Consider the following 27,679-nt stretch of genomic DNA (forward strand, 5'->3'; position numbering starts at 1 on the left):
TATATATATTATATATATATATTTATATATATAATTCATTCAATTTGTATATCCCTCTTTCAGCTTTCAGCCGTTAACAGCTTGAAAATTAATATGGTGGTACTAACTCCCAAACAATTCTTCCAGCATGAATTTAATTCATATATTATGAATTCATAAATTCAAATGAATTTAATTTTATCTCACACATATTTCTTCACTCAGTACCACTTCTGATGCTTTTCCTACTCCTTCATTTTTAACTATACTTAAAGTCATTGTTAAATGACTACATCTCCAGTTTTCAAAAATAAGTTACAAATTAGATGAACAAAACAGGTCACAGCAGACATCTCACTATGTCACTACTGATTACCTTTTAGAAAAAAAAAAAGGAAAAATCAACCATTTGTTCTCCTCATTATTTTCCATCTTTAACTCAGCTGTTAGTGACAGACCTTTCTAAATCAGTTTCGGTTCTCCTCTGGTGAAGGGACATTACTAAACTCATCTTAGAAATCCAAGCAAACTCATTAGTGGCAATACTGTCAACTCAATGAAACCTTTATAGAATTCAGGTCTGTAAGCCACAATTTAACAAAGCAATATTAAATCTTTGCCCAACAGTAGTCTACTTGTTTTCTAACAACATGGTCATTACAAGCATCAGTCTTGTGGGACTTTACATTAACTGTTTTCTGAGGATGTTTTCCGAAAAAGTGATAAAAAAACTGCCACTGCCTATCTTGCCCCAAGGCAATTTTATACACATAATATAAATCCTGATCATTGCAAGCACAAACGGTTGTTATAATGAGAAGAACTAAATAAGTAAGAGATCTTTAGGGAAGGTTATATACACACAAATTTGGTAAGCAACATCACAGCAAAACTTAAGAAAAAGATAACTATCTTCAGTTTCTACAGTTTGAAACTGTGTCATTATCCTTATGTTTAATGGGTAACAAAGAAAGGAAGACATATACAGACATATGTTAAAATAAGCTGGGAAATAATTCCAGGGGCTATAGGTACCCAACTCTCAAGCAATAAAGTTGGCATAGTGCAGATAATATAGGAAAGCAAATTTGTCTAAGAAAATACACATTGATGAGCTGCTTCAAGGGAACACACCATAAAGAAACGTTACAATTCGTGAACAAACAAGAAATGACTGGCTGAGAAACTGATGAAGACTGTTGCCAGATGAGAAACCATTTGGATGACTATGGTTTTAAGCATCTTGATCTCATCACTGCTCTGAAAAATTATTTCTCCTATTTCTTAGGTTACAATCCACTCTGTTCTAAAGCCAAAGGGGTCATACCTCAATCTTCCCAAATGCTGAAGAATAGAGGGTTGAACAGGAACAATCTCACAGTCGACAGGTCAAAAATTTCATACTCAAATAGTTTCAGAACACTTGGGCGAGTATCAGTTTTTTCTGCCATTTCAAAGAATCACAGGGGTTGGAAGGGACCTCTAGAGATCGTCGAGTCCAACCCCCCTGCCAAAGCAGGTTCCCTACACCAGGTCACACAGGTAGGCGTCCAGGTGGGTCTTGAATATCTCCAGAGAAGGAGATTCCACAACCCCCCTGGGCAGCCTGTGCCAGTGCTTCATTACTTCTGTTTCATAACTTTGTAATAAAGTTACTGCTACTGACAATTCTGAAACAGGATCCCTGAGATGTTCTTCATATAACAGAGAACTACTGCTAAGCTCCATATGTACAATTACAGCACAGACATTGCCACATCACATGATTTTTAGTTTATTAAGCAACTACAGCCTCACCATGTTATGTGAAGATAGCTCCAAACATAATTCTGCCTATTTTATTTCCATGGAAACTTCAACAGATACAAAGAGCACAGCAATGCTTTTTGATGGGAGTAAATTCCCAGATACAAATCTATACTTATCAAAACAGTCACCACCACCAAGCCATTCTGCCCCAAGCCTATAGCATTGCATGGGGTTATTATGGCCAAAGTGCAGGACCCGGCACTTGGTCTTATTGAACCTCATCCCATTGAGCTACCTGATACCTGAGAACCCAGCTGTTCAGCCTATCCAAATCCCTCTGAAGGGCCTCCCTACCCTCAGGCAGTTTGACACATCCTCCCAACTTGGTGTCATCTGCAAATGTATAATTTTTTGTAGTGGGGAGCCCAGAACTGGACACAGTACTCCATGTGAGGCCCCACCAGGGTAGAGTAGAGGGGAAGGATCACCTCCCTTGACCTGTTGGCCATGTGCTTTTTAATGCACCCCAAAATGTGTTTTTGTCTTCTGTGTACTGAATACTTTTCTTTTGTATCTCCACTCTTCAACACTGTATGGGAACTGCTGAATCATGGCCTGAACCACCGATTGGTCACCTGAGATGAGCACGGAGTCAGCCATGGGGCCACAGGTGAAGGTGATATACCTGTGTGATTGGAAGGGGTGGAGCAATCATGTGTTCTTAAATTCTCTCTGAGCACTCATTTAAAGCAAAATTTAAAATGCGTGCAAGAGGAATAAAGGGAGACAGTAATATCTACAACTTCACATCTCTCCAAGTGTGAGCTTTTTAAAAAAGAATATCATTCAGTAACTGGTATACTGCATTGTAAAAGGTCAGTGTTCACTGTTTAAACTCTTAAGGCAAACAGATGCCAAAATCCTGCTCATGTGCACTGCTAACGAAGAATTCACATCTAGAAAGTGTAACGGCATGATGAAATGCTGCAAGAAAGTTTGCTACTGAAATGCTCTAAACACCCATCATGTGTTTTTATAAACAATAATCTATGCTAATAAGCTCCAAGTTGGTAGCAGTACAATTTTAAGATTCCCTCTTTTCCACAGAACAATTAAGCTACTGTAACTTCTCTTAAGTTGCCATCTTGATTGTTAAGTTTCCTGTTTCTCCTAAGAACTGTTTATTCCTTAAAATAGTCTATACAAAGGTACTATAGCAAATTGTATTTTACAGAGAAAACAGGCAAATTAATTGTGTTTAATTATAAAATCACATTCCATTCTGTTAAGAAGTAAGCTTTACCATATCCTTGCAAATCCAGCATGACATGAAGAAAAAAGACATACCATTCCATCCTGTCCAGCATACCTTTTACTATTTATTCAGCTAATTTGTGAATTAGTTTATCCAAGTATTCACAAGATCTTACAATAAACCTGGGACATTATATTTTATTGGCTTAAAATCTAGATTTTATGTCAAAAATAAACCATTCTTTGGGGCCACAGTTCTCTACTACTTTATCTTTTAAATGTGAATTCTGTAAATAAACAAAAGCAACAAGAAAATCCACAGAAAACTAAGATGTGTGAAATCTTTGTTTATTAAAAATAAATAAATATGTGAACAAATGCCAAGCCATGAACAAGCAGCTCACGTTTTTCTGAGACTGAAAGTGTAAGCACTGCTTTCTTTCTTTATGGTGTACGCTCAATTAGAACACTTCTCAAATTAAATAAATCACAATATCCATACCAGCTTGAATAACATTCAACCTATTTTATGCTGACACACATGGATACTATACTAAGGATATTCAATGAGCTAGAAAACAATAAGCAGAATATAACATTACAGGTTCATTAGGTTGGAAAGGACCTACAAGATCATCTAGTCCAACCACCCTCCTATCACCATCCCTACCCAACTACTAAATCAAATCCCTTAGCACCTCATCTAAACGCTTCTTGAACAGCGCTAGGGATGGTGCCTCAACCACCTCCCTAGGCAGGCCATTCCAGTGCCTGACCACTCTTTCAGAGAAAAAATCTTTCCTCTAATCTAAATCTTCCCCCGGCGCAACTTGTGGCCATTCCCTCTCGTCCTGTCATTATTTATCAGGGAGAAGAGGCCCACCCCCTCCTCACCACAGCCCCCCTTCAGGAAGTGGTAGAGTGCAATAAGGTCTCCTCTGAGCCGCCTCTTCTCCAGACTAAACAATCCCAGCTCCCTCAGCCGCTCCTGATAAGACTTGTGCTCCAGACCCCTCACCAGTTTTGTTGCCCTTCTCTGAACACGCTCCAGGGCCTCAATGTCCTTGTAGTGAGGGGTCCAAAACTGAACACAGTACTCAAGTAGTACAACTCAGAGCTGAGTAGAGGGGGATGATCACCTCCCTGCTCCTGCTGGCTACACTATTTCTAATACAGGCCAGGATGCCGTTGGCCTTCTTGGCCACCTGGGGACACTGCCAGCTCATGTTAAGCCAAGCATCAACCAACACCCCCACGTCCTTTTCCTCTCTACATTCTTCAAGCCATTCTGCCCCAAGCCTATAGCATTGCATGTGGTTATTGTGGCCAAAGTGCAGGACCCTGCACTTGGTCATATTGAACCTCATCCCATTGAGCTCAGCCCAGCTGTTCAGCCTATCCAAATCCCTCTGAAGGGCCTCCCTACCCTCAGGCAGTTTGACACATCCTCCCAACTTGGTGTCATCTGCAAACTTACTGAGGGTACACTCAATTCCCTTGTCTAGGTCATCAATATAGATATTAAACAAGATGGGCCCCAAAACTGACCCTTGGGGAACACCACTCGTAACAGGACGCCAGCTGGACTTAAATCCATTAACCACTACCCTCTGGGCACGGCCCTCCAGCCAGTTCTCCACCCAGAGAAGAGTGAACCTGTCCACACCACGGGCTGCCAGTTTCCTCAGGAGAATACTGTGGGAGACCGTATCGAAGGCCTTGCTGAAGTCCAGGTAGACTACATCAACAGCCTTTCCCTCATCTACCTGTCTGGTCACCCAGTCATAGAAGGGGATGAGGTTGGACAAGCACGACCTGCCTCTGGTGAACCCGTGCTGGCTGGGTCTGATCCCCTGGATGCTATGCACGTGTCGTGTGTTCTCCCTCAAGATCATCTGCTCCATAACTTTCCCTGATACCGAGGTCAGGCTGACACGTTTGTAGTTCCCCGGGTCTTCCTTACGGCCTTTCTTGTAGATGGGAGTCACATCGGCAAGCCTCCAATCTTGTGAGACCTCTCCAGATAACCAAGAAGGCTGATAGATGGCAGAAAGTGGCTTGGCAATCACCTCTGCCAGCTCCCTCAGCACCCTTGGATGGATCCCATCTGGTCCCATGGACTTGTGGCCGTTGTATTATATTGTATTTAGTTGTATTATAAAAAGATGAAAGGGATAACATTATGCCCACACAGCTGTGCAAATGCTGAAGCTGGTCTTCTAACTCAAGGCAACACACAGTACCCATTTTACTGTAAAATCCAAGCAGAGGGAGAGCATGTGATAATCAAGTGTGATGTGAGGTTTACTTTCTGCTTGTTTCTGAATACCTGAAGTTAAAAGGAATATAACTATTTACACACAGATTCTATAAATGGAACAATAGTGACATGTATTAGGTGTTACACGAAAAACATGTAACAACTGAAATATACTTGCTCTTCATATGAATCAGTCAGGACAGTCCATCACCACATCTTAAAAATGGAGATCATTTTTTGACAGAAGGCTTTACATATATGGGCAAGATGTAGTAGAACAATGGAGTGCCTTTTCCGAAACAAACTCGCTAGCCCATTTGTTCCTAAATTAGTCCGTAGCATGCTATATGTAGTTATGCTTAACAACTGCATTTACACATTCAAACTGTTCTGCATTTATAGGGCAACAACTATTTAATAGGCCACCAAAAAGAGTATTTATTTATTTAGAGAGAATGTTTTATCGTACAGAACTGCTGCAGTTCTCATCTGAGAGTAAGCCAACAGTAACAACCAAATTTCCCAAGCTAGTCGTAACACTCTGAGGGATTTCTTTTGTTTGAACAGTTAATCTCTAAGACAACACAAATTAAAAAACAAAGCACATTCTGTTTTATTAGTAGCTTTGGCATCCTTGATAACATCTTCATCTTTCCTTACCCCTCACATCCTTCTCCGGCCAACAAAAAGACAATTTTCCCATTTAATTATGAAATGTAGCTTTAAAAAATGAAGCATTCAAACACTGATCCTATTTAGGTCAGTAGTAGTTTACAATAAATGCATCTGCAAGATGAGCTCATGTTAAGCTTTTAATTCCAGTATGGTTATCTGCATTTCTGGAAAAGGAGATAACAAAAATGAGGCATACTTGCTCAAAATTTTAACACTACTACTTTACAGAATCAACTTCTTTAAAATTATTCAATATGGTCTTCAAAATGCCCTTCTCATTTACTGCCGTCCATGACTGATTAAAGAATATAAGGCAGAATAGCTGACGTAAGCAAAGCTATTAAGTGCCCAAATAGTCACTATGAGATAATCCTACCAAATCAAAATGAAATGGTGTAAGAATAACAACACTGTTCTAAATAATGTCACAAAGGTACACCTCCTCTAATTCATTACCACTTCCCTTCTTCATTTAATATCTGGAACTGCACTTGGCAGGAGAGGCTGATAGGGGTCTGTAGTATCTATACACTATCTCAAAGGACTTGTGTTTCCAAGTATTCGAAGTTTTAACTAATTATATGTTAGCCAAGGGACTTTCAATCTACACTTCCTTATTACTTCTAATTACTTTTAATTATTCCTCATCACGGCACTGGAACCGTACAAATCATGAAGCAAGCAGTTTCTTTCAGTAGAACAAAGCAACCATATTCTTTTTCAGAACACAAATTATCTCCTGACTGAACAAAATCCTGCAATTACTCTCAAACTTCTTCACCTACAGGCTCCAGTGCCCAAGACGAATCCCATAACATTCTTCAAATTCAACAAAAGTTAAGGCGAGTTTTCTACTCTTTTCAAATACATTTAAAATAAACTAAAGAAAGAAATTGCTTCAGGCCCAGGAGCAAGAACTCATGACAAACAGAACTGACCAGGATTTTCTAATAGAGCATGGAAAAAAAGAATCCGATTAGTCTAAACGATCTCCATCTCTCTCTGAAATTTAAAGAAACAATCCAAGTTTAATACTTGAAGGGTGTCCAGGATAAATTCCTTATATCCATGATGGCATTCAAAGACAAAAAAAAAAAAAAAAACAACAAAAAACAACGTATCTACTTGGAATATAACTATAAACACATTTCTGTAGAGAGCAATATAACCATGTTCAGTTTGCTGGTCTGCCACATTTGTAGTAAAGGCATTAAACTGTTCCAAATCCCAAATAAATGTCCTAGAAACAAGCCGACACAGACAGTCTCTCTGGGTCAGTGGGAATTTAACTATCCAAACAAAAGGAAAAAAAAAAAGTATTCCCCTTTTCCAAACTCTTTCTTCACTCCCTTATTTCAGACAGCAGTGACATGCAGAGAAAGTAACTGACTGACTGATTTGCTATATTATCTTAACAAAGGCAATATAACAAATACAGCTTTCAGATACATAATTAAGTGAACAAAAAAAAAAGTTTTTCTCAGTTGTTAATGCCAAACAGTTTCAAGTAGTTTACGTGTGAAGGACTGTTATTTCAGTTAAAGTAGCACAGCCATTTGGATTTTAGATTCATAAGGTTGGAAAGGACCTACAAGATCATCCAGTCCAACCACCCTCCTATCACCATCCCTACCCACTGAACTACTAAATCAAATCCCTTAGCATCTCATCTAAACGCTTCTTGAACAGCGCTAGGGATGGTGCCTCAACCACCTCCCTAGGCAGGCCATTCCAGTGCCTGACCACTCTTTCAGAGAAAAAATGTTTCCTCAGGTCTAATCTAAATCTTCCCCGGCGCAACTTGTGGCCATTCCCTCTCATCCCGTCATTAGTTATCAGGGAGAAGAGGCCGACCTCCTCCTCACCACAGCCCCCCTTCAGGAAGTGGTAGAGTGCAATAAGGACTACATGTCCATGCAAGGATTATACAAAACTGAAATAAAAAGTACTTATTTTAAATAAGGTTATACCTAGCGATAGTGATTCAGAACCAAATATGTGAATATATAGGTCAACCTACATGCTAGAAGTTGTTCATCTCCTTTTGTTATATTACTCAAGTTATTTTTAATAAAATAAGGATCAGCTACAAAGTAACAAGAAATATCTGATATTAATATGGGACAAGAAGGACACAGACATACAAATATTGTTTAATATTCACAGCAAGCCTACATTATATAGTAGTATGAGGGCCACTCTGCAAGTATTGCCTACTATTTTATAACGTTGGTGGTAGGGCAGTAGAGGTTGAACCTTTCCAAAAAATATTCCATTACACTTTGCTGCTGTGTTAAAAATGGCAGCAGAGAGGCAGATGTGCACATGAAGCAAAGGTGTGTCACTGAATTTTTCCTTGTGGAAAAAGTGCCACCCACTGCATCAAAAAGTGTTGCTGTGCTTTTTGTAGCTGTTGTAGTTTCCATGGAAATAAGCAGGAGGAATTACTTTCAGATTGACCAACATATAACCAAACATTTCAACAATATTAGCTTATGTATCAGTTCTGACTGCTACCAAAAAGAATTAGGATTTATAAGATCAGGAAGAACAGTGTAGTAATGCAGACCTAGAATGCTTGTGAAATTCTGCCTTGTTAAGTGCCCTTATCACACAGATGCAATTATTTACTTATCTCTCAACTGAATAAAATCTGTATTTATTCCATCTGATCTAGCATTTCCCCTTGGCTAGGTGGCTTTGAAAGCTTACACACAGTCCTTAAATGGGCAGATCAGAGTGAAATTATTAAGTATGAATTTAGGCCTTGGGAGAGTCTGGAGACTTGTGGTACTACATTAAAATGAAATTTTCTTTTTTGGGGTGGTAAGTATTGTAATTGTAAGAAAAAAATAAGACATTAAATTTACATTAAAATAATAGAAATCTCCAGTCTCCCCCATTTCTTCATGCTGGGAAGTACAGCAATGCTAAAATGTTACTGCTTATCATGACGAACCAGAAAAGAAGCTATGAAAACTGGAACGTGTTTCAAAAAACAGCTTTGAAATATTTTAATTTCCAAATTAAAAACAAAAAACAAACAAAAAAACCCAGTAAATTTTACCAATGAAATCTTGATTGATTCAGTTTTCCACTATACAGCTTATAAAATAATTTTTGTAGGACTCTAGAAGCATAGAGAACTTGTGTAATGACTGGTCCACTGAAACACAATCAAATACAATAGGCAGCAATAAATGATGCATAGAGAACTTGCAATACCTTCATGTTAGATGCCTCAGTTTCCAGTTTTGTTAGATGATTTGAGTTGTCCTCTAGCTCTTGTCGAAGGTTGGAGTTCTCCATCTTTAATGCCTCAACTTGCTTTAACAACTGATCATAAGAAGCTGCAGCCATTCTGGGCTACCCTCAGACCTAAGAAGTAAGAGAAAATAGTAAATGTGAACATTTTCAGAAAACAACAAAAGACTTACTTAACCATAAAACTACCTAATTCCTATTTACCACCAAACTTTCTGAACATTTACTTTAAATGCATAAAACCAAACTACTGCTGCCAGTTCAAAGGCTTTTTCCAGCGGCCTTCTGTTTGATACACATGATTAAGTATATGAAAGAAGTTCACTAATGACTGCACTAGGTATCAGGGAAAGGCAGACTACGTGAAGGAAAATCACAGCATCGTACATACAATACCATCTTTACTACTAGTGCTTCAATTCTAACAATGAGAAACTATAGAGATAATAAACCACATTTAGATATCTGTGCATAGTTAACAAGCAATGAGATAAGATGCTACAAGATGCTGACTGCCTAGAGTTTTTATGAAATGAAAGCCACAGATGCCCCAAATTTCTCAGAATAGCACACATTAATGTAGATTTAAATAATAAAGAATTTTAACAGAAAAAAAGAATAAATGCAGCTGTAATCAAGTCTTTTACTAAAAAAAAAAAAAAACACCAAAAAAAACCAAAACACAAAAACACAACTCCAAGGCATAAGGAATAAAGCAAATATTCATGCAGTTCTAACACAAGATGCAGTCGTTCTTCACTGCAAAATAAACAGATGAAGGATTATTCTTAAGACATGTTGTATTATAAACACAAATTACAAGTGTAGGAAAGGCACAGTACACAGGCCATAAAACAAAAAAAATCCTGCTTTAAGTGACTGCAATAACAGGTCTTACATTTTCAGTAATGCTTTTCAAATAAAAAACTAAAAAAAAAAAAGAAAAAAACCCAACAACTTTGTCTAACAAACAAATAAAATATAGATAAAAACTTCTGAAGCTCTTTACAGTTGAAATTTTTGATTTCTTATTCATAAGTCATTCACACAGAATAAAGGAATTCATATAAGTACAAGTTATCCTTCCAATATCATAGTAAGAATATCTTAAGAATAGGACCTGCAACTCAGAAGAGGAAAATAACAGAAACTTCACTGGACATGCTTCCTTTTCATAACACTGTGGAAAGATGAAACAACTGAAAACTACTGCATAGCAATGTTCCTACACCTCAGCAACATCTTGCCAATAGAGCTAGCAAGCCATCTTGAGAAGTGCACTAACAAGAGAACATTTTCTGTGTATACTCTCATTAAGCCTTTGACCTTGCTGCTTGTGTAACTCCTTTATGTAATCAAATTTGCTCTCCCAGATGAATCTTAATTGAATTATCAAGTCAACGAAAAGGTACGTAAAATTATGCTAGGAGATTTGATTTAGTTCCCCAGTATAACTTCTGATTATTATGTTTAATTTTTTGAATGTAAACTCAATGAAACAGGAGGAACAATATATATTACTGAAGTCAGAAAAAAAATAACACTAGCAGTTGCTTGTTTATTTATTTTTCAATAAAGTCATGACCTAAACATCTGCTATCATTACAGAGAGGCCAAGGAAAAGGCCTACCATTTATTGAACTGTGATTTCTGTGACGTTACAAAGCAACCAAAAAAAAGAATTCATAATACATTTATTTTTCATTATTTGGTCATGCTTTGCTGGAGATGTCACATTCAAGGCAATGAAGGCAATCTGAAACATTAAATTTAATCCACAAATTCTATACTTTCACTACAAGACAGTTTCACTTAAATGGTAAGCAGTGTCAACAAAAACAAAAAACTCCAGACTGCTTCCAATCCACTTAGTGCATGCAAGTACTAGTTTACATTCTTAGTAATAAAATCATCTGAAGTTTAACCTCTTTTCAGAACATACACAAGTAATTCAGCACAAACACAAAGAAAGGTAGACAACTTAAAAATATTTACAGTTCTACCAGATCCAAACAGGTATTGCACTGCAATACAGAATCATTTAGGTTGAACTGATTACGTTGGACCCTTAAAATCAATACCAACCATCCACTTAACTGCCAAGTCCACCATAGTGATAGAATCTAGTTTTTTTTTTAATTTGGTACTCGAGTTTACTATGTTTATTCATTTACATCTAATTGACAGAAGCTGCAGTGTCCCACGTCTTTGGCATAGATGTTCATTCTAATTAGAGTAATTATCTTTTATTATATTAATACATTATTAGTATGAAAGTACAAGTAATGATAAAAAATACTTGGTTCTTTCAACTTCTCTACTCATGGAAGAATTTTCTCTCAAACACCCTCAAGTTAAGATAATTACCCACATTAACAAGATACGTAAATGAAAAGAAGAATGTGAAGAAAGATGAATGAAGGCATGAACTCCAAAGACAGCAACTGAACAGCTCTAGGAATTGAAAGGAAATAATCAGCTTAAATATGGAGCAGTATGAAGAGGGTGAGACGAAGTAATGTACAATCTGTAAGGTCATTCGTGAACAGATAACTAGATCTGACACTGCAAGCTGAAACTTTGTCATCTGGAAGCACTGAGTCCTCCTCAGTATGACAGGGTTTGCAGCCACACAACCCATCTTACACAGCAAAGACCACATCATCAGTGCTAAGAAAATCACAGAATAATTTAGACTTGGCCCATCAGCCTGAACTTGCACCAACCTACACATAGACAAAAATATTCAAGACGCTTGGGGCCTGAATCAGCTGAATCAAGAATAAGTGACTCTCTGTTCAAAGTATGAAGCCATTACATCAGGGAGTGGAATGAAGAAGGAAGAATTCTGTGCTCTAATGCTTATTTCCCACTTTACTCAGCCCAAAGGAGAACATATTACATGCTGAAATCAACACACCTTTGGGAAATTCAATATCATGCTTCAGAGTCAAGCTTCCTTTTGTACCAAAACCGTTTCTTTTTAGCAGAGAGGTAAATATTTAAATTGAAGACCTGAGACAACCCCCTTCTTTAGACAGCAACTTTAAGATATAACTCCTTTGACATATGAAGCACATTAATCTAGTTCCTTTGTTCCCTTACCCATATTCTCAGCATTAAGAGGTTCCTTCTTCATCTCCTATCAAAGTAAATAAAATTATGGCAAAGAAATTCATACTGTACTGAATGAGCAGTCTGTATGAGTAGAACCCAAGAACATCAAGTTAGACATAACACTTTCACATACTGTGACAAAAATTAACAGGAAGCCTAAATACATATGTACTGTTAAGATTTAAGATATGCATTCTTCCACATTAAAAAAAAGCCTACAAAAGTAACAAGTGCCCAGGAATCAGGAATTTACATGTGTTTTTTTTGTTTGTTTGTTTGTTTTTTTTTACTCAAATCCCAACCAGGCAAAACATCCAGTATCTTCTGAAAAACTATTATTTTTTTTAGCTGATCAGAGCAATTTTTTTTCTTTGAAATCAGTAAGCACATATGCTCAAAAGCCCTGGAGGTTCTACTTAAGAACCCTAAGCTCAGCAATCTGTGAAACATTAATTTTCTACAAAAAAATTTCAGACTCCTATTACTGTTTTTACATTCACAAAAGTTTTAACTATTACCAGTGCATACAATTTTACAACGTAACCTCTGCAGAACAACTTGTCTTAGCCCTCAGAAGAGGCTGAAGAATAATCTGAAACATAAAACCCTACCATGTGCTCTTGCAACAGTGTAGACAGAAAACTACTGCTGTCTGTACATAAGGCTAGACAGCATTTCTTAGTATAACCTATTTGTTTCAGTACTAAAAGAAATGAATTTAATTATTATTTCACATATACTGTAACTGCATGAGGCTGACATAGATACATAAACACACACACATATACTGAGTTTCTTAGCAGGTAAGTTGTATAGCTAAATCTGACAACAAAATCAGTGAAAAAAGTGAAAATACTTTCTTTAATAAGGTCGGTGCGAACAACACAGATGTCAGCTAGGGCTCCAGCTCATTTTGGATTATGAACTTCATTGAAAGGAGTAAATCTGATGTTCAAATCTCCAATAACCCAATATAATTAACATTCTACTACCACCTCTGTTGGTAAAGAGATGTGCTCCTGTACTCTAAAATTGCAGAATTTTCACAACGTAGTTTATTGTCTCAATATAAGAATTGTAATCATGGTATCTACAGTTCATAAATTATCTAAATTATAATTTAGTAATGCTAGAAAAGATAATCAACTCTGACCTCTTTCTATATACACAAATATAACTCAACTATCCTGAGCCCAGTACCTTGTTTATATTATTATCTAACATTGTCTTTTGTCATTTATCCCCAGATGATTAATAGGGAATTGTTTTTTCACCAGCATATTACACTGAATTCTGAAGAAAAAAAAAAAAACAAACAAAAAACAAACAAAGAACACACCACAGCATAGTGGGATTTAAGCATGTTTGAGATATTTCCAAATAGGTTAGCTTAAAATGCATTTCAAAACAGATTTTTTGAAGTGCCAAGTCTAGTTCTTAAGACTTGGAAGAGATTAGCACTAATGCTGACATGTCTGTAACAGTGCCTACCCCCAGCTGTCTGCCCTTCCCATCTCCACAAGCTTCCCACCCAAGAAACAGAAGGGCTCAGCTGCTCATGTAGCAGCTGCTAAACCACTGCAGATTACTGCTTGACTACCAAGGTTATCTAAAATAGGTGTCGGTTAACTTAACATGCAGGGTCATTAACCACAATGATTCAGCAGCTGTTATATGACTCTTCCAGAAAAAAGAAAGGTAAGGCTGACAGACAGGAGCATAAACCCAGCACAGCTGTTCTACAGTAAACCAGCTCTCCCTCTTACTAATCTCAGCCTTAAGTTTACCATTTTTTTAGTTAACTTTATTAATATCCTTGAGAATAAAGTGAGGGGTTTTTGGCCATTCTTTCTAGAAACATATCAAAATGATATGTTGATTTCCAATAATTAAATTTCTCTGTTGTCTAAATCCTTTAGTAATTTTCCAATATGGCTTATGCACAGATACCTTTCTGCTCATCCTTGTTTAGCTCTGGCACGTTATCAGTACTCTAGGTGCTGTGTTTAAGGATTTATGACAGTTAAGTATCAGTAGGCCAGAGGCCATCTTACGTAGTTCTGTTTGTGGCAAGACTTCCAGGCCTGCTACTTTAAAAACGCTTACCTTACACAGGCATCAATATTCCTCTTTTGTACTCACTGAATAAAACTCCATCAGCCTCAGGTCATGAAAGCCCATTATCTTGATTCTTTCACACACACAAAAACTGTATTCTTATTTTCTCCAGCATGACATTGGATAATGTGTATTATTCGTTCTTGCTAAAGACCTGTACTTAATAAAAATGGTGTTTATGACTAACATGTTTGGGTTCCTGGATCTCTACCTGCACTGAAGAACAAACCTTAAAACTTCTAGTCAGTAGCAGAAGTTAATGCAGTATTTTCTTCCTCACTTTGGTTATGTGCACTGGCAAATGTAACATGGAAACTGACAACACTTTAAGGCTATGGGTGTGGTTAGCCAGAATTAAGAAACTACTCACTGCAGAACTAGAACAGCCCATGTTTAGAACACCAGATCTTTCACCTTCTGTTCATGTTATCTTTCATTTCTCATTCGCATGCTTAGGCCATCAGAGAAGATGCAAGAAGGAACAGAAATCAGTTATCACGGAAAACTGTTCCTTAGTTGTTCAAAAGCTTGCTTCAGAAGCAAGGATTATGATATCAAAAAATGATCTGCAAGTAATGTAACATGACTCCTTCTAATAAATTTGTAATAATTAAAATAGAAAAGTGACAACAAATAATAATCTCTAGATTAGGCGCACTGAATTACTGGGTTTTTTTTTGGCCATACGGAAGAAAGAAGAGCTAGCTGAAAAGCCACTCTCAGATATCCTAATACAGCGTGTGAAAGAATTAATCTCATTAAAAAGAAGCCATGCTCAACCTTCCCTCACCTGCACTGAGGAGATTTTCTTCTCAGTTCTTCCATCCACTTCTGCATGAAGTTCATCTTTGTGGACAGTGGAACAAAGCATGTAAGTGTCAGTATACCTGAGCTTAAATTCATTTGACCAGGGAATAAGGTAAAGGGTGTTTTTTGTGGGATCTTTTCTTCTGTTCTTGTTCTTCTCTGAATGAATTTGTAATTTTGACAAGAGTTTTCCATCCACTGTTACATTCTTTGGACAACGCTCCTCAAGTTCAATACCGTGGTTAAGTACATTGCAAATTCTACAGTCTATCACATTTTCAAAGATTATAGGAACTTCATCAATCACAGCATTGGACCTGCAGCACCTTTAAACGCAAGTAGCACAGAATGCTGTATATTTTGTTCCAGCAATGACATTCTTTACAGCTCATACTCTTGGCCTGTATTTATGAATCACTGCAAGCAGAAGCATCATCTGCTCCTCCAACCAAAATGCAGCCTGGCTGACAAAGGTGCCAAAATAAGCAGTGGTCCACATTCTTTGCATTCTTCGAAAGGCCATGACAAGAAGAATGAACATGGTGGTTTACTTTGAAATCAGGACTAGCCTTCATTTGTTATAGGTGAGGTTTCATGGCTGTCATACTTGTTGAATGTGTGTTAAATAGGAATGACTTCACTTTTAGGATTTTAGCAAAAACTACAATCAATCAATCAATCAATCAATCAAAGAGAATCATAGAATGGCTTGGATTGGAAGGGACCTTTAAGATCACCTAGTTCCAGCTCCCTGTTATAGACACAGACACCTCCCTCTAGATCAGGTTGCTCAAAGCCCCATCCAGCCTGGCCTTGACTGCTTCCAGGAAGGGGGCATCCACAACCTCTCTGGACAACCTGTTCCAGTGTCTCACCACTCTCACAGTAAAAAAAATCTTTCTAATATCTAGTCTGAATCTTCCAGTTGAAAAACACCTCCTGTCAGGAAATCCACTCATACTCATACAGGCTGTGAACAGCCAAGTTCAGCTTTCATTACATTCTCAAGACAAAAAACAAAACAAAACAAAACAACCCCACTTCTGCCTTTAGAATTCTGAGCTGGGAAGTTCCTTAGTTGGTTAGTCATGCTGCATTCAGAATACGACAAAATACGAAACATGATTTGCATTTAAATACTATGTTGAACACAAAGCAGTCCAGACATCATTTGAATCATAACTTGTGCTGGACTAGGGATGATTCACAATCCTGTACACTCATTCTTCAGCATGACCATTTTTGCTATTCATAGCTAATAGTGTATGCTCTCACTGCAAATGACCTGATCCAGCTTAGTTTTTATTTCTCATCATCCTTTAAAGATTAAATTCAGAAAGTTTAAGCCATTAAGAAGTCTGAAAAAAGCCTTTATTGTCTTACTTTAAAACACAAATCATTAATAAAAAACAAAACTGTTTTAATTTAAAAAGAAAAAAAAAAGTATTATTTTAAATTAAGGAAATACAGAAACTTTTCATCACATTGGGTAATCTACCAGGGTAATCTTCAGGGTTCAACTGAGCGCTTGCAGGGAACAGAAGACCACTTGTCTTTCAGGAAACATATTATTATGTGTTCACACAGATCCTGTGCGAATTTTGGAAAAAACTATCAGTGGAAACTTCCAGAGGTCTTCAATGGCACTAATTTACTTTGACAGCGTTATCACTATACATCGTTTTAAATAAGACTTCACTACACTGATGAATAAAGTAATTACATTTCATCAACACAAATGTTTTACCAATTAAGGTAAAATAGAAATCTAACATAAGAATTTGTAGAGCAAAGATATGGGCATTTCCAACACACACTGCACGCTATGAGAATATGTATATCAGAAGATGTAACACAGTATTCTGCGCAATGGTTTTGGGAAATATCACTAGAAGAATGGAGGGATGATGCTGAGGGAAGTCTGCAGTCATGAATCATTCAAAATATAATACCTCTGTTCAAGCTGCCATTTTTAAGAGTGTGACTATTCACAGGAAATACTTCACTTACACAAAAGAATACACACAGTTTCTTTTTTTTTATTTTTATGGTTTAAAGATGTTAAGTGGAGAAGCATCACCATAATAGGGGTCATAATTGTGACCATGCTTCTGTCATCTTCTTTCCAGAAAAAAAGTAAGTGGTGAAAGCACCTATGCATTTATGCTGCTAAAATGACTTCTGGTCTGTGCAGTCGGGCAGCACTCAGGTCCTGGTTTTGGAGATGTTACAGGAAGAACATCACCAATTCACCTCTTAACCTCCATGTACTTCAACTCGTATATTTATCAACTAGCATATTAAAATGTAACACAACCCATACCTTGCTGACAGGCAGAAGAACTGCAAGTATAAAATTAGATTGTGGTCTAGGTAAGTAATGGCTTAAGAGGGTATTTTCATAAGGAAAAATTGAGATTTGTCACCACCAAACCTTTTTCAGTGCTTCATTTAACTGGACTAAGAATGCTGCAAAACCAAGTTACTTGGAGTCACCTTAAACATACAGAAGAGCCTGGTTGCAGAAAACTACTTTCAATGTGCATGCTTATATGTGTTTTCAAGGAGCTGTAATTCTGATAAACCATGTGGAAATCTTCTAACTGCATTAGCAATAAGAGAAAAAAAAAGAACTAAATAATAGGAATAGGACTAAACAATCATACTAGGAGTAATGCTAAGGAGCACTTTCAAAAAATTAAAATTCACGTGCAGGAAGAGTATCTGAAAACTGAGATCGATCCATGCGGTAATTTTCATTTAAGTACAGCAATATAATGACAATAGACCTACACAAGCTAAGCTGTATGTTTTCTGCTACGCCTTAAAAAGGCATCTGTCAGTGTATGACTATCTGGATCAAGTGAGTCAAAATGGGCTGCGCTGATCCCTTGAAGAACATTCTGTCAAATGAAGGATGCTCCTTTCAGCCCAAAGCCAGGAGTCATACGTGTAGGTCAAGAGAAAGGATGTTCGCTCTTCATTACGACAATAAATACAATAAAATAATTTGGCCGCATACACATCCTCTAGGAACCATCACGCGTTTTTGCAGAAGGAGCGTTCTGCCGGCAGTGACCTAATTACCGGAATAAAAGCTGCACCTCTGACAAAGAGAAAGAAAGGACCCACTGCTTCATACATTATTTATTAAGATTTCCCTCGGCATTAGGGTTAAATCTCGGACCCGAGCATCTCTTTGTGATGTTAAACCAACGTGCAAGAACTCAGCGGTTCCTGGCTCCCCGCGGCTCAGCCTCCCGCCGCCCGGCTCCCCGCGGCGCCTCCGCTCAGCACCGACAAAGCGGGGCCGCGACCGCCGCGCCCCGGCGGAAGCCCCGTGCCCGGTTCCGCGCACCCCGAGGCCTCGCGGCGGAGCGCTTTGTGCCGGTGGCGGGGCCGGCCCGGCTCTCGGATGCCGCCCGTCCCCCTTTCCTGCGGCACTGGCCCTCGCTCCCTGCCCTGTTTTTCTCGCCACAAAAGCCGCTTTCTCCTCCCCGCCCGCCGCCTTGTCACGGCCAGGAGCCGCCCATCATCGCCGCCCGCCGCTTACCCCATGGCCGCGGCCGCCGCGCCTCCATCCCCGCCGCCGCTCCGCCTGAGCCCAGCTGCTGCGCCAGCGCCGCGGCCGCTCCGGCCCCGCCGGTCACGTGCTGCCCGGCGCGGCAGCGTGGCCAATGGCGGTGAGCGCTCCGAGGATGCGCCCGCCCCCAGCCGTACCCGCGGGGAGCAGCTGCGCCCCCGCCCCGACCGCCGCCCAACGCAGCCAACAGGGCCCGCGCGCCGGGCCGCCGGCGGACAGCGCGGCCTCTGCGGATCCCCGGCAAGGGCACCTTCCCGCCGAAGGCCCAGCCCCGCTTTTGTGAGCGCCGCGCCCCGCTGCAGAAGCGCCGCTCGCCGCAGGCACTCCGCGGGGAAGCAACCGCTGGCCCTCCTCCCAGCACAGCCTACCGCTCTGCTCGTGTATAGTGCCCCCACTCGTACCGCTGCCGGAGCCAACGCACGGGCACACGGCTCGTACGAAGGGAGAGGCACCGCACACACAGCGTATAAGGCTGTCTCGGATTTCTGCACGGCTCCATAGAATGCCGCCTTCATGTGCTCTTCTGGTACACGGTAATTTAACAGCACACCAAATAAGTGTTGTACCAAATGACTACACACACTTCAGTTGTACCAAATGACTACAAGAACCAGATCGGTGATGGATGCTAGGAAAAACAAACAAATTGACTTACAAAATGTTAGAACTTCGTTCCAGGGCTGATCTCCCTTGCAGGAGAAGCACATAAGGGAGTAGTGATGCAGAAGACCAAGCTCAGCAGTAACTGTGCCACAGCTCAGGTTTTCAGCCCTTCGCTCCAAAAACATTACACAGGTAACAGGTAATTGTAGAAGGATGCTCATTAAGAAGTGCAGCTTAATGTAAAAAGACAGTTTTGTGGAAAGAATACAAAAAAGCTTTTTAATCCTCAAGGAGACGTGTCCTAGGGTAAATCTATGTGCAGTGCACTCCCACTTATCAACAAACAGTGCCTGCTACACCACCTGAGGAAAACCACAACTGTTTCTTAGCTGGAGACCAACAATCCCCTTCTTCCTGTGGTAGTCCATGCAAATTATGGGGTTATTTACACATGCAAGTGAGCATAAGGGTAGACTAGCTCTTCAAAAAACACATTGCTCATGTGCCTGAGAAAACTTCATTCTTATCATAACTGTTTTTATTTTGCTTTTATTATGATACATCATGGTTGGGACCAAGCAAAATTAAAGCACTGAATTTCTGTATGACTGTAAGCAACTTGCCACAAGTCAATGGGGCCAGATGGGATCCACCCAAGGGTGCTGAGGGAGCTGGCAGAGGTGATTGCTGAGCCACTTTCTGCCATCTATCAGAATTCCTGGTTATCTGGAGAGGTCCCACAAGATTGGAGGCTTGCCGATGTGACTCCCATCTACAAGAAAGGCCGTAAGGAAGACCCGGGGAACTACAGGCCTGTCAGCCTGACCTCGGTATCAGGGAAAGTTATGGAGCAGATGATCTTGAGGGAAATCACACAACACGTGCATGGCAATAAAGGGATCAGACCCAGCCAGCACGGGTTCACCAGAGACAGGTCATGCTTGTCCAACCTCATCTCCTTCTATGACTGGGTGACCAGACAGGTAGATGAGGGAAAGGCTATTGATGTAGTCTACCTGGATTTCAGCAAGGCCTTTGACACGGTCTCCCACAGTATTCTCCTGAGGAAACTGGCAGCCCGTGGTGTGGACAGGTTCACTCTTCTCTGGGTGGAGAACTGGCTGGAGGGCCGTGCCCAGAGGGTAGTGGTTAATGGAGTTAAGTCCAGCTGGCGTCCTGTTACGAGTGGTGTCCCCCAAGGGTCAGTTTTGGGGCCCATCTTGTTTAATATCTTTATTGATGACCTAGACGAGGGGATTGAGTGTACCCTCAGTAAGTTTGCAGATGACACCAAGTTGGGAGGATGTGTCAAACTGCCTGAGGGTAGGGAGGCCCTTCAGAGGGATGTGGATAGGCTGAATAGCTGGGCTGAGCTCAATGGGATGAGGTTCAATAAGACCAAGTGCAGGGTCCTGCACTTTGGCCACGATAACCACATGCAATGCTATAGGCTTGGGGCAGAATGGCTTGAAGAATGTAGAGAGGAAAAGGACCTGGGGGTGTTGGTTGATGCTCGGCTCAACATGAGCCAGCAGTGTGCCCAGGTGTCCAAGAAGGCCAACAGCATCCTGGCCTGTATTAGAAATAGTGTAGCCAGCAGGAGCAGGGAGGTGATTATCCCCCTCTACTCAGCTCTGGTACGGCCGCACCTCGAGTACTGTGTTCAGTTTTGGGCCCCTCACTACAAGAAGGACATTGAGGCCCTGGAGCGTGTTCAGAGAAGGGCAACAAAACTGGTGAGGGGTCTGGAGCACAAGTCTTATGAGGAGCGGCTGAGGGAGCTGGGATTGTTTAGTCTGGAGAAGAGGAGGCTCGGAGGAGACCTTATTGCACTCTACCACTTCCTGAAGGTGGGTTGTGGTGAGGAGGGGGTGGGCCTCTTCTCCCTGATAAATAATGACAGGACGAGAGGGAATGGCCACAAGTTGCGCCGGGGAAGATTTAGATTAGACCTGAGGAAACATTTTTTCTCTGCAAGAGTGGTCAGGCACTGGAATGGCCTGCCTAGGGAGGTGGTTGAGGCACCATCCCTAGCGCTGTTCAAGAAGCGTTTAGATGAGGTGCTAAGGGATTTGATTTAGTAGTTGGGTAGGGATAGTGATAGGAGGATGGTTGGACTAGATGATCTTGTAGGTCCTTTCCAACCTTATGAACTTATGAACTGCACCATGTACTTAAACACTATAACATCCACTCAGCTGTTTTTTCCTGGCTTATTTTTCCAGTCATAGAAAACAATATTTCACTCTCAGGAAGGATGCTCTTTACTAGGTAACCTTCAGGGCTGAAGAGCCAGAGCAACGTTATCTCATCTGCTGGCTTCAACATGGCATCACACAAAATCCTCTGACTTGATCAGTATGCCCAACTACAGAGATTCTGACCTTAAACTGGTGATAAAGCACTTTATACAAAGCTAACAGGACAGCATTCAAGGGTTTCAACTTAGGTGATCTTTATTTATTACCATTGTTACAAAGTTTTAACCACATACCAATCAGGTTTATCAAGTAATGGTTTTAAATCAAGTTCATGAAACACAATCGTGTTGCAGTTTGTAACTAACTTCAGCATGCAAACACCAGAGAACAAGGCCAGAGAATAAACAATTCTCTTTGCGTTCAAGTAAAATGCATACTGCTAACCTAAGAACTAAGCTTGAGAATAAGGCTTATTTTTCACTACTTCTTTCTAAAGTCCAAAATGTAAATACTGACATTGACAGGCTGTATTCCATTCATTTACATACACCACACTGCATTTTCAGCAACTCTGAAGAACTATGGTTCTTGGTCTGTGAAAAAAATGTTAGTCCTGGTGCCGGTTAGCCTGGTACTCTGTCACTCATGTCTGACTGAATTCTGTGCTGAAGAGAAACGTCAGATTCACTGCTCAGTAGCCTGAAGTTCTATATTTATTCATGGAAGAAGTGGAGCTTAAGCAGAAGCACAAATTCTCTAATACATTCTGCCAACATGACAGCTGAGTAGAGACTAAGCTTTTCCTTCCTTCCTCATAGTGATGTCTATCCTACTCTGATCAAGATTTGAAGATGGCATCTTTTTCTCCTGTGCATTCACCTCTATGCAAAATCCAACACTGAAAGAAATTCAGCTTAGTATATAGCAATAATAAAAAAACCTTCCTCATACTGTGTACTGCAATTACTTGAAAAACTAATACACAACGAAACTAGTAAGCAGGATTGTGATACATAACTCCATTCCATTTCAAAACTGATATTATAATGAACAGTATTGACATCTAGTAGAATGGAAACCAAGAAAAAAGCATTTAATTTTGAAGGATTAGGCTCTCAGGAAAAAAAAAGCTCTGGAAAGAATTGTAGATGGGAAAGTCTAGCTGTTTTCTAAATCTAAGCAAATCAAAATACCACACATAAAGAACACATTGGTTTCCACATTCTCTTGAAGATACCAGTAACAAAACCCAAGACAGATAAAGCAATACCTACTCCATGTAACTTGAAAGGTGATAAAAATAATTAAATCTTTGTGTAAGCCATTTAATCCCAGAGACACAAAGTTTTAGTGTCAAAAAATCATCACACTATTTATATCAGCTCAAAATGCAGTTCATGTTATTTTGCACCTGACCCCTGGACTGCACCCACAACAGCATTCTCAAACAGCCAGGCAGAAGTTGTGCTCCAGAAGACCAACTAGCAATCTCTTCACAAAATATATGATGTAATCTATATACTATTTTCAAATTCACCATCTATGTATAAACACAGTTTGAGACCAAAAATAAGCTAAGCCATAAAGTCAACTTTTTTTTTTAAACTTCCCTTACTTGTCGCCAAAATCTAAGTGACGCTGAACAGAAGCTCTCAGCAGATTGAGACCCACATTTTTAAAAACGTAAAGAACATTCTCCCTAACATTTACTTGCTTCATAAAAATGAAGACTACTACAACAGAAAATGCAAGAATTTTTCTGGTTTTAGTCTTTTTTTTACCATTAACAGTCCTGTGTCCTCAAAACCTCTATCTTTGCAGTGTACCCTTTTCCCTAGAAGTTTCTCCACTATTTCATATATTTAAAGCAATTGATATCTCATGCTCAGCACTATTTCAGAGTCTCTGAGCACAGTCAGCTGGCAGAATTAGGGGTGAAACTCTCTACCTGTTGCCAGGCACTGCGGTTGGTATTGTTCACAAATGTGAAATGTGTAGTGTCACCAATTGAAGAGATTTCATCTTCAGAACTTCATTACCTATGGAAGTTTTACATGCTGACTTAGCTCAGTTTGCAACTTTTAGAAAGGCAGTACAAGCAGAGCTTATTAACATAAAATACACTGAAAACACTTTAAATCTGTTTAACATATTCAAATTTCACTTTAATACAGGACTTGATAAACTATAATAACTTTAGTTAAAAAACCTCACTGGAGCAGAACATGCTCTCTGCTTTTCATTGCCTTGGAAATTGTGAAGGTGCTTTCACTTCTCACTACCACACTACAACTGAGCATTGTTCCCTCTGAGCCTTGTCCTTATCATGTGACTAAAACCAGGAATATTTTCAAAGTACACACAATTCTAATACTCATAACATGCTCTAGCAGATTATTTCTTGATGATGTAGTGTGATCTTTTTACTTTGTTCATAAGGTTTCTTCTCAAAACCTTACCTCCCCATATCAAACCATCAGAAGAAAAATGTTTCATAAGGAGCAAGAAACTGAAGTACCATCTTTCTCATTAAGAATGGAGAACATACCTCTGTTCCTAATGCATCATTAAGAACATGTGCACTGGTCCTACAAAAATAAGCACAAAATTTCTGACTTAAATATAGAGAACCAGACAGTAAGTTTTTCTTGTAAGATTCTGTTATGCTAATGTACTAATAATTCACTCCTGTTTTTCAGAAGGCCACTCTACAAGTTCCTGAGAGTCCTCCATTAAGATCTGTCTTGCACAGGGTCATTTGACAACTAGAAAACCATATAACATAGCCTAAGTTGAATGAGAAAAGTAGAGAAATGTATTCTGCTTAATAACCTCTTGAATAAGTAATATTTACAGAAAGCTATCACCTGTTCTTTAAATCCATTACTAGGTGATGCTCTCTATTGATTGCCAGTTCCTCAATTTCTTTGGAAATACTGTACTCTGGAAACATTTCTCACTCACACTTTCCTCCTTATCACTAATTTTTTTCCATCTTCATGCAGGTTTCTCGTTGCAAACTACAAGAAATGAAGTTTCAAGGAGAAAAACAAAAGACTGCTTCATTTTGTTCAGGAGTTAGAACCAGTAAGGTATCACGGGCAAACCTTTATAGATGAAGCACAGAAACAGGTTGAGTGGAGACTGCTTGAGAGCAGTCCTGAGGGGAAGGATTTAGGGCTGTCAGTTTATGAAAAATTCAATGTGAACTGACAATGTGTGCTTGCAGCCCAGAAGACCAACTGCATCCTGGGTTGCATCAAGAGAATTGTGACCAGCAGGTCAAGGGAGGAAGTTCTGCCCCTCTGCTCCACTCTCATGAGACCTCAGCTGGAGAACTGCATCCTTTCCTACAGTCCCTGGCAAAGGACATGAAGCTGTGGGAGCAGGGCCAGAGGAGGGCCCTGAAGATGATCAGAGGGCTGGAGTACCTCCCCTATGAGGACAGGGTGAGAGATGAGGCTCTTCTCAAAAGAGAAGGCTCTGGGGGGGACCTCAGCAGCCTTCTAGTACCTGAAAGTGATTACTCAGATACTCTAAACACAGTACAAGATTAATAATGAAGAGGTTTATAAAAGGTGCATTAAAAAATATGATGATTGAAGCAGGTGATCCTCCCTCTCTACTATGCCCTGGTGAGGCAACATTTAAAGCATTATGTCCAGCTCTGGGCTCTTCAGTTAAAAATAATAATAAAAAAAGCAGTGATCTCTTAGAAGGACTCCAGTGGAGGTCCACAAAGATGATAAAGAACCCAGAGGATCTCCCATACAAGGAACTTGGGTCTGTTCAGCCTGAGAAAGGATCTGATAAACATTTATGAAAAATGTAAAGGCAGGTGGGAGGCAAATGATGAAGCTAGGCTCTTCTTGTCCTATCACTACACACTACCAAGAAGTAATGGTTGAAAAAATGAACACAGGAAGTACTGTACTAATATGTGGAAGAATTTCTTTACAAGGAGGGTGACAGTGCTGGAATAGGTTGCCCAGAGAGGTTGTGGAGTCTCCTCCTACAGAAATATTCAAGACCTGTCTGAACATCTACCTCTGTAACATTGTATGGTACCTGCCTTAGCACAAGGTTGGACTCCATAACCTCTTGAGGTCCCTTCCAACCCCAGCGATTCTATGGTACAGAACCTCACCTGGCAATGACCTTGTGTTCCATTTACTAAGTTTTCCTCATCTTCTAATTAAGAAGACCACAGTATCCCTGTATTGCATTTCTTCTGCCACAGCTCTTTTTAAGCATGTGAAATAGCTCACTATTTGTGCTAATTAGCACTTCTGGAACTAGCCACACCTTGAGGTTTTTCTTAGCAAGATGCATGTTACTTTCCCAGCATTTCCTCTTTTTTTTTTTTTTTGCTCTTTCAACAGTAACAAAGCAGAACATTTACGAGATCTCACTTCTAACTGATGTTAGAGTACAATTCTTCACTAGAATTTTTTCTGTTAAAATATCATCAAAATGAGTTCTTACATAACCTGGGTCTCACCTCAAAGACACCAGGAGTAAGTCAGATCAACACTCTGCTGTACCTCAGATGAAAAGTAACACAGCTGTTCAATACATACCTACATCAGCTCTTGCTTCCTCAAACACTGCAGATATGCTCACTTTATTCAAAACTAATGACCTGCGTTATTTTTCAAACAAAGCATTCACACAAATACAGCACTCCTTTACAAAGGGCTGTTTCAGCAACATAGAAAAATGCAGAAAAATCAAAACTGATGGTGCTTATTCAGACAACTAAGAGGCTGGACTCTGGCAAAAATTTGGAAAGGTTTGAAAGGTTTACTGGTTTATAGGAGTTTGGTTTATTCTATTTCACTGATTCATGTATGTGCCCATCTGCTCATTCCAAACCCTCAGCAAGCTAAAGATTTACTCAACTTTTGGAGTAGCTGTAGTGCAGAATATCTTCCATAAAAGCATCCATGACTAGTGTACCACTACGATTCTCTAGAGAAAAGGTTCCACAGTAAAATCTCTTCCACAGGGTACACTTATTTCTCCTTTCTTCTTTAACTGGCTCTAAAGTAGAAAAAAATTAAACACTTACAGAAAGGTCAATAATTTATATTTCCCTTCATTTTGTGAAGAGTGCCTGACTCTGGATCTGTCTTGTCTTCACTACAGTGACCTTCTAGAAGCAAACACTTCACCTCGGCATACTCTGTTCTTTGCTGCAGCACAGCTTTTGACTGATTTATATTCTTAACCATGGCTGCACAGTCACTGGCTGCCCAGAGACTGATTCAGAGTCAGACCCTGCAGAAGAAACAGAGTACATATACAGAACAGCTACCATAACAGAATTACATGACAAAGCAACTTTTTTACATTTAGCATCAGCTGTAAGATAGTGTTCAGATCTGCAAATGTCGAATAGATGAATACATATGCAAATGGAAAATTAGGTTCAGTTCCTTAGCATACTGAGGCTGACAAGAGGTCACTACTAAGGAAAACAACACTACACGGTTATTTATTTGAGCATTATAGGCAACCTGTGAGCATCCCAAACTTCATACCACTCTGACAAATGGAAGTTCGGTCATGTTGTTGGAATATTTACTTTTCTTTCTCCTTCAGAGTCATCTTCTTTAGCCTTTCCTTTGTTTGGTTTGGACCAGATGTTCTTAATGCAAGAGCTGATTTCTTGTAAGCATTCTGACATTTTAGCAGTAATAAATCAGTTAAAAATCTATTTAGCTGAAGGCCATCAACATGTGCTATGCCCAGGATACTGAAAAAGGAGAGAAGGTCAAGTTTTGTGGAATCCTGCAAGCAAAGACCTTTTACAAAAAGGAATGCTAACCATCATTTTCCATGTTTGCAGAGACGAAAAAGTTCTACCTGTTAACTTCCATACAGGCAACTAAAGGGAAAAATTCTTAAAGACTGCTGTAAGAAGAAAATACTGTGTCAATACTTTGTGGTCTACAAACACCACAAAGATCTTCCCCAATCATAGCTGTGAGTCTCTTAATTGCACTCTTTTAAACTGTTGCATTTGAACCCCAGAGGCTCTTCAATGACAACTACATAAAAATTAAA

General features: G+C 39.6%; 1 protein-coding gene across 1 annotated transcript in view; it reads right to left on the reverse strand.

The window, feature by feature from the left end:
• The window catches only part of APC (APC regulator of WNT signaling pathway), a 94,024-nt gene that overhangs the window by 52,282 nt on the left and 14,063 nt on the right, over positions 1-27,679 (reverse strand). The window contains exon 2 of the mRNA XM_065744257.1: positions 9,143-9,295. Coding sequence (XP_065600329.1) covers positions 9,143-9,277 — 135 coding nt within the window. The 5' untranslated portion in view covers positions 9,278-9,295. The remainder of the gene's footprint in view (positions 1-9,142; positions 9,296-27,679) is intronic.

The sequence above is a fragment of the Cyrtonyx montezumae genome, unplaced genomic scaffold, assembly GCF_038088225.1.
Source record: "Cyrtonyx montezumae isolate F1298 unplaced genomic scaffold, pur_monq_1.0 scaffold_30, whole genome shotgun sequence".
In the NCBI taxonomy this organism is placed as follows: Eukaryota; Metazoa; Chordata; class Aves; order Galliformes; family Odontophoridae; genus Cyrtonyx; species Cyrtonyx montezumae.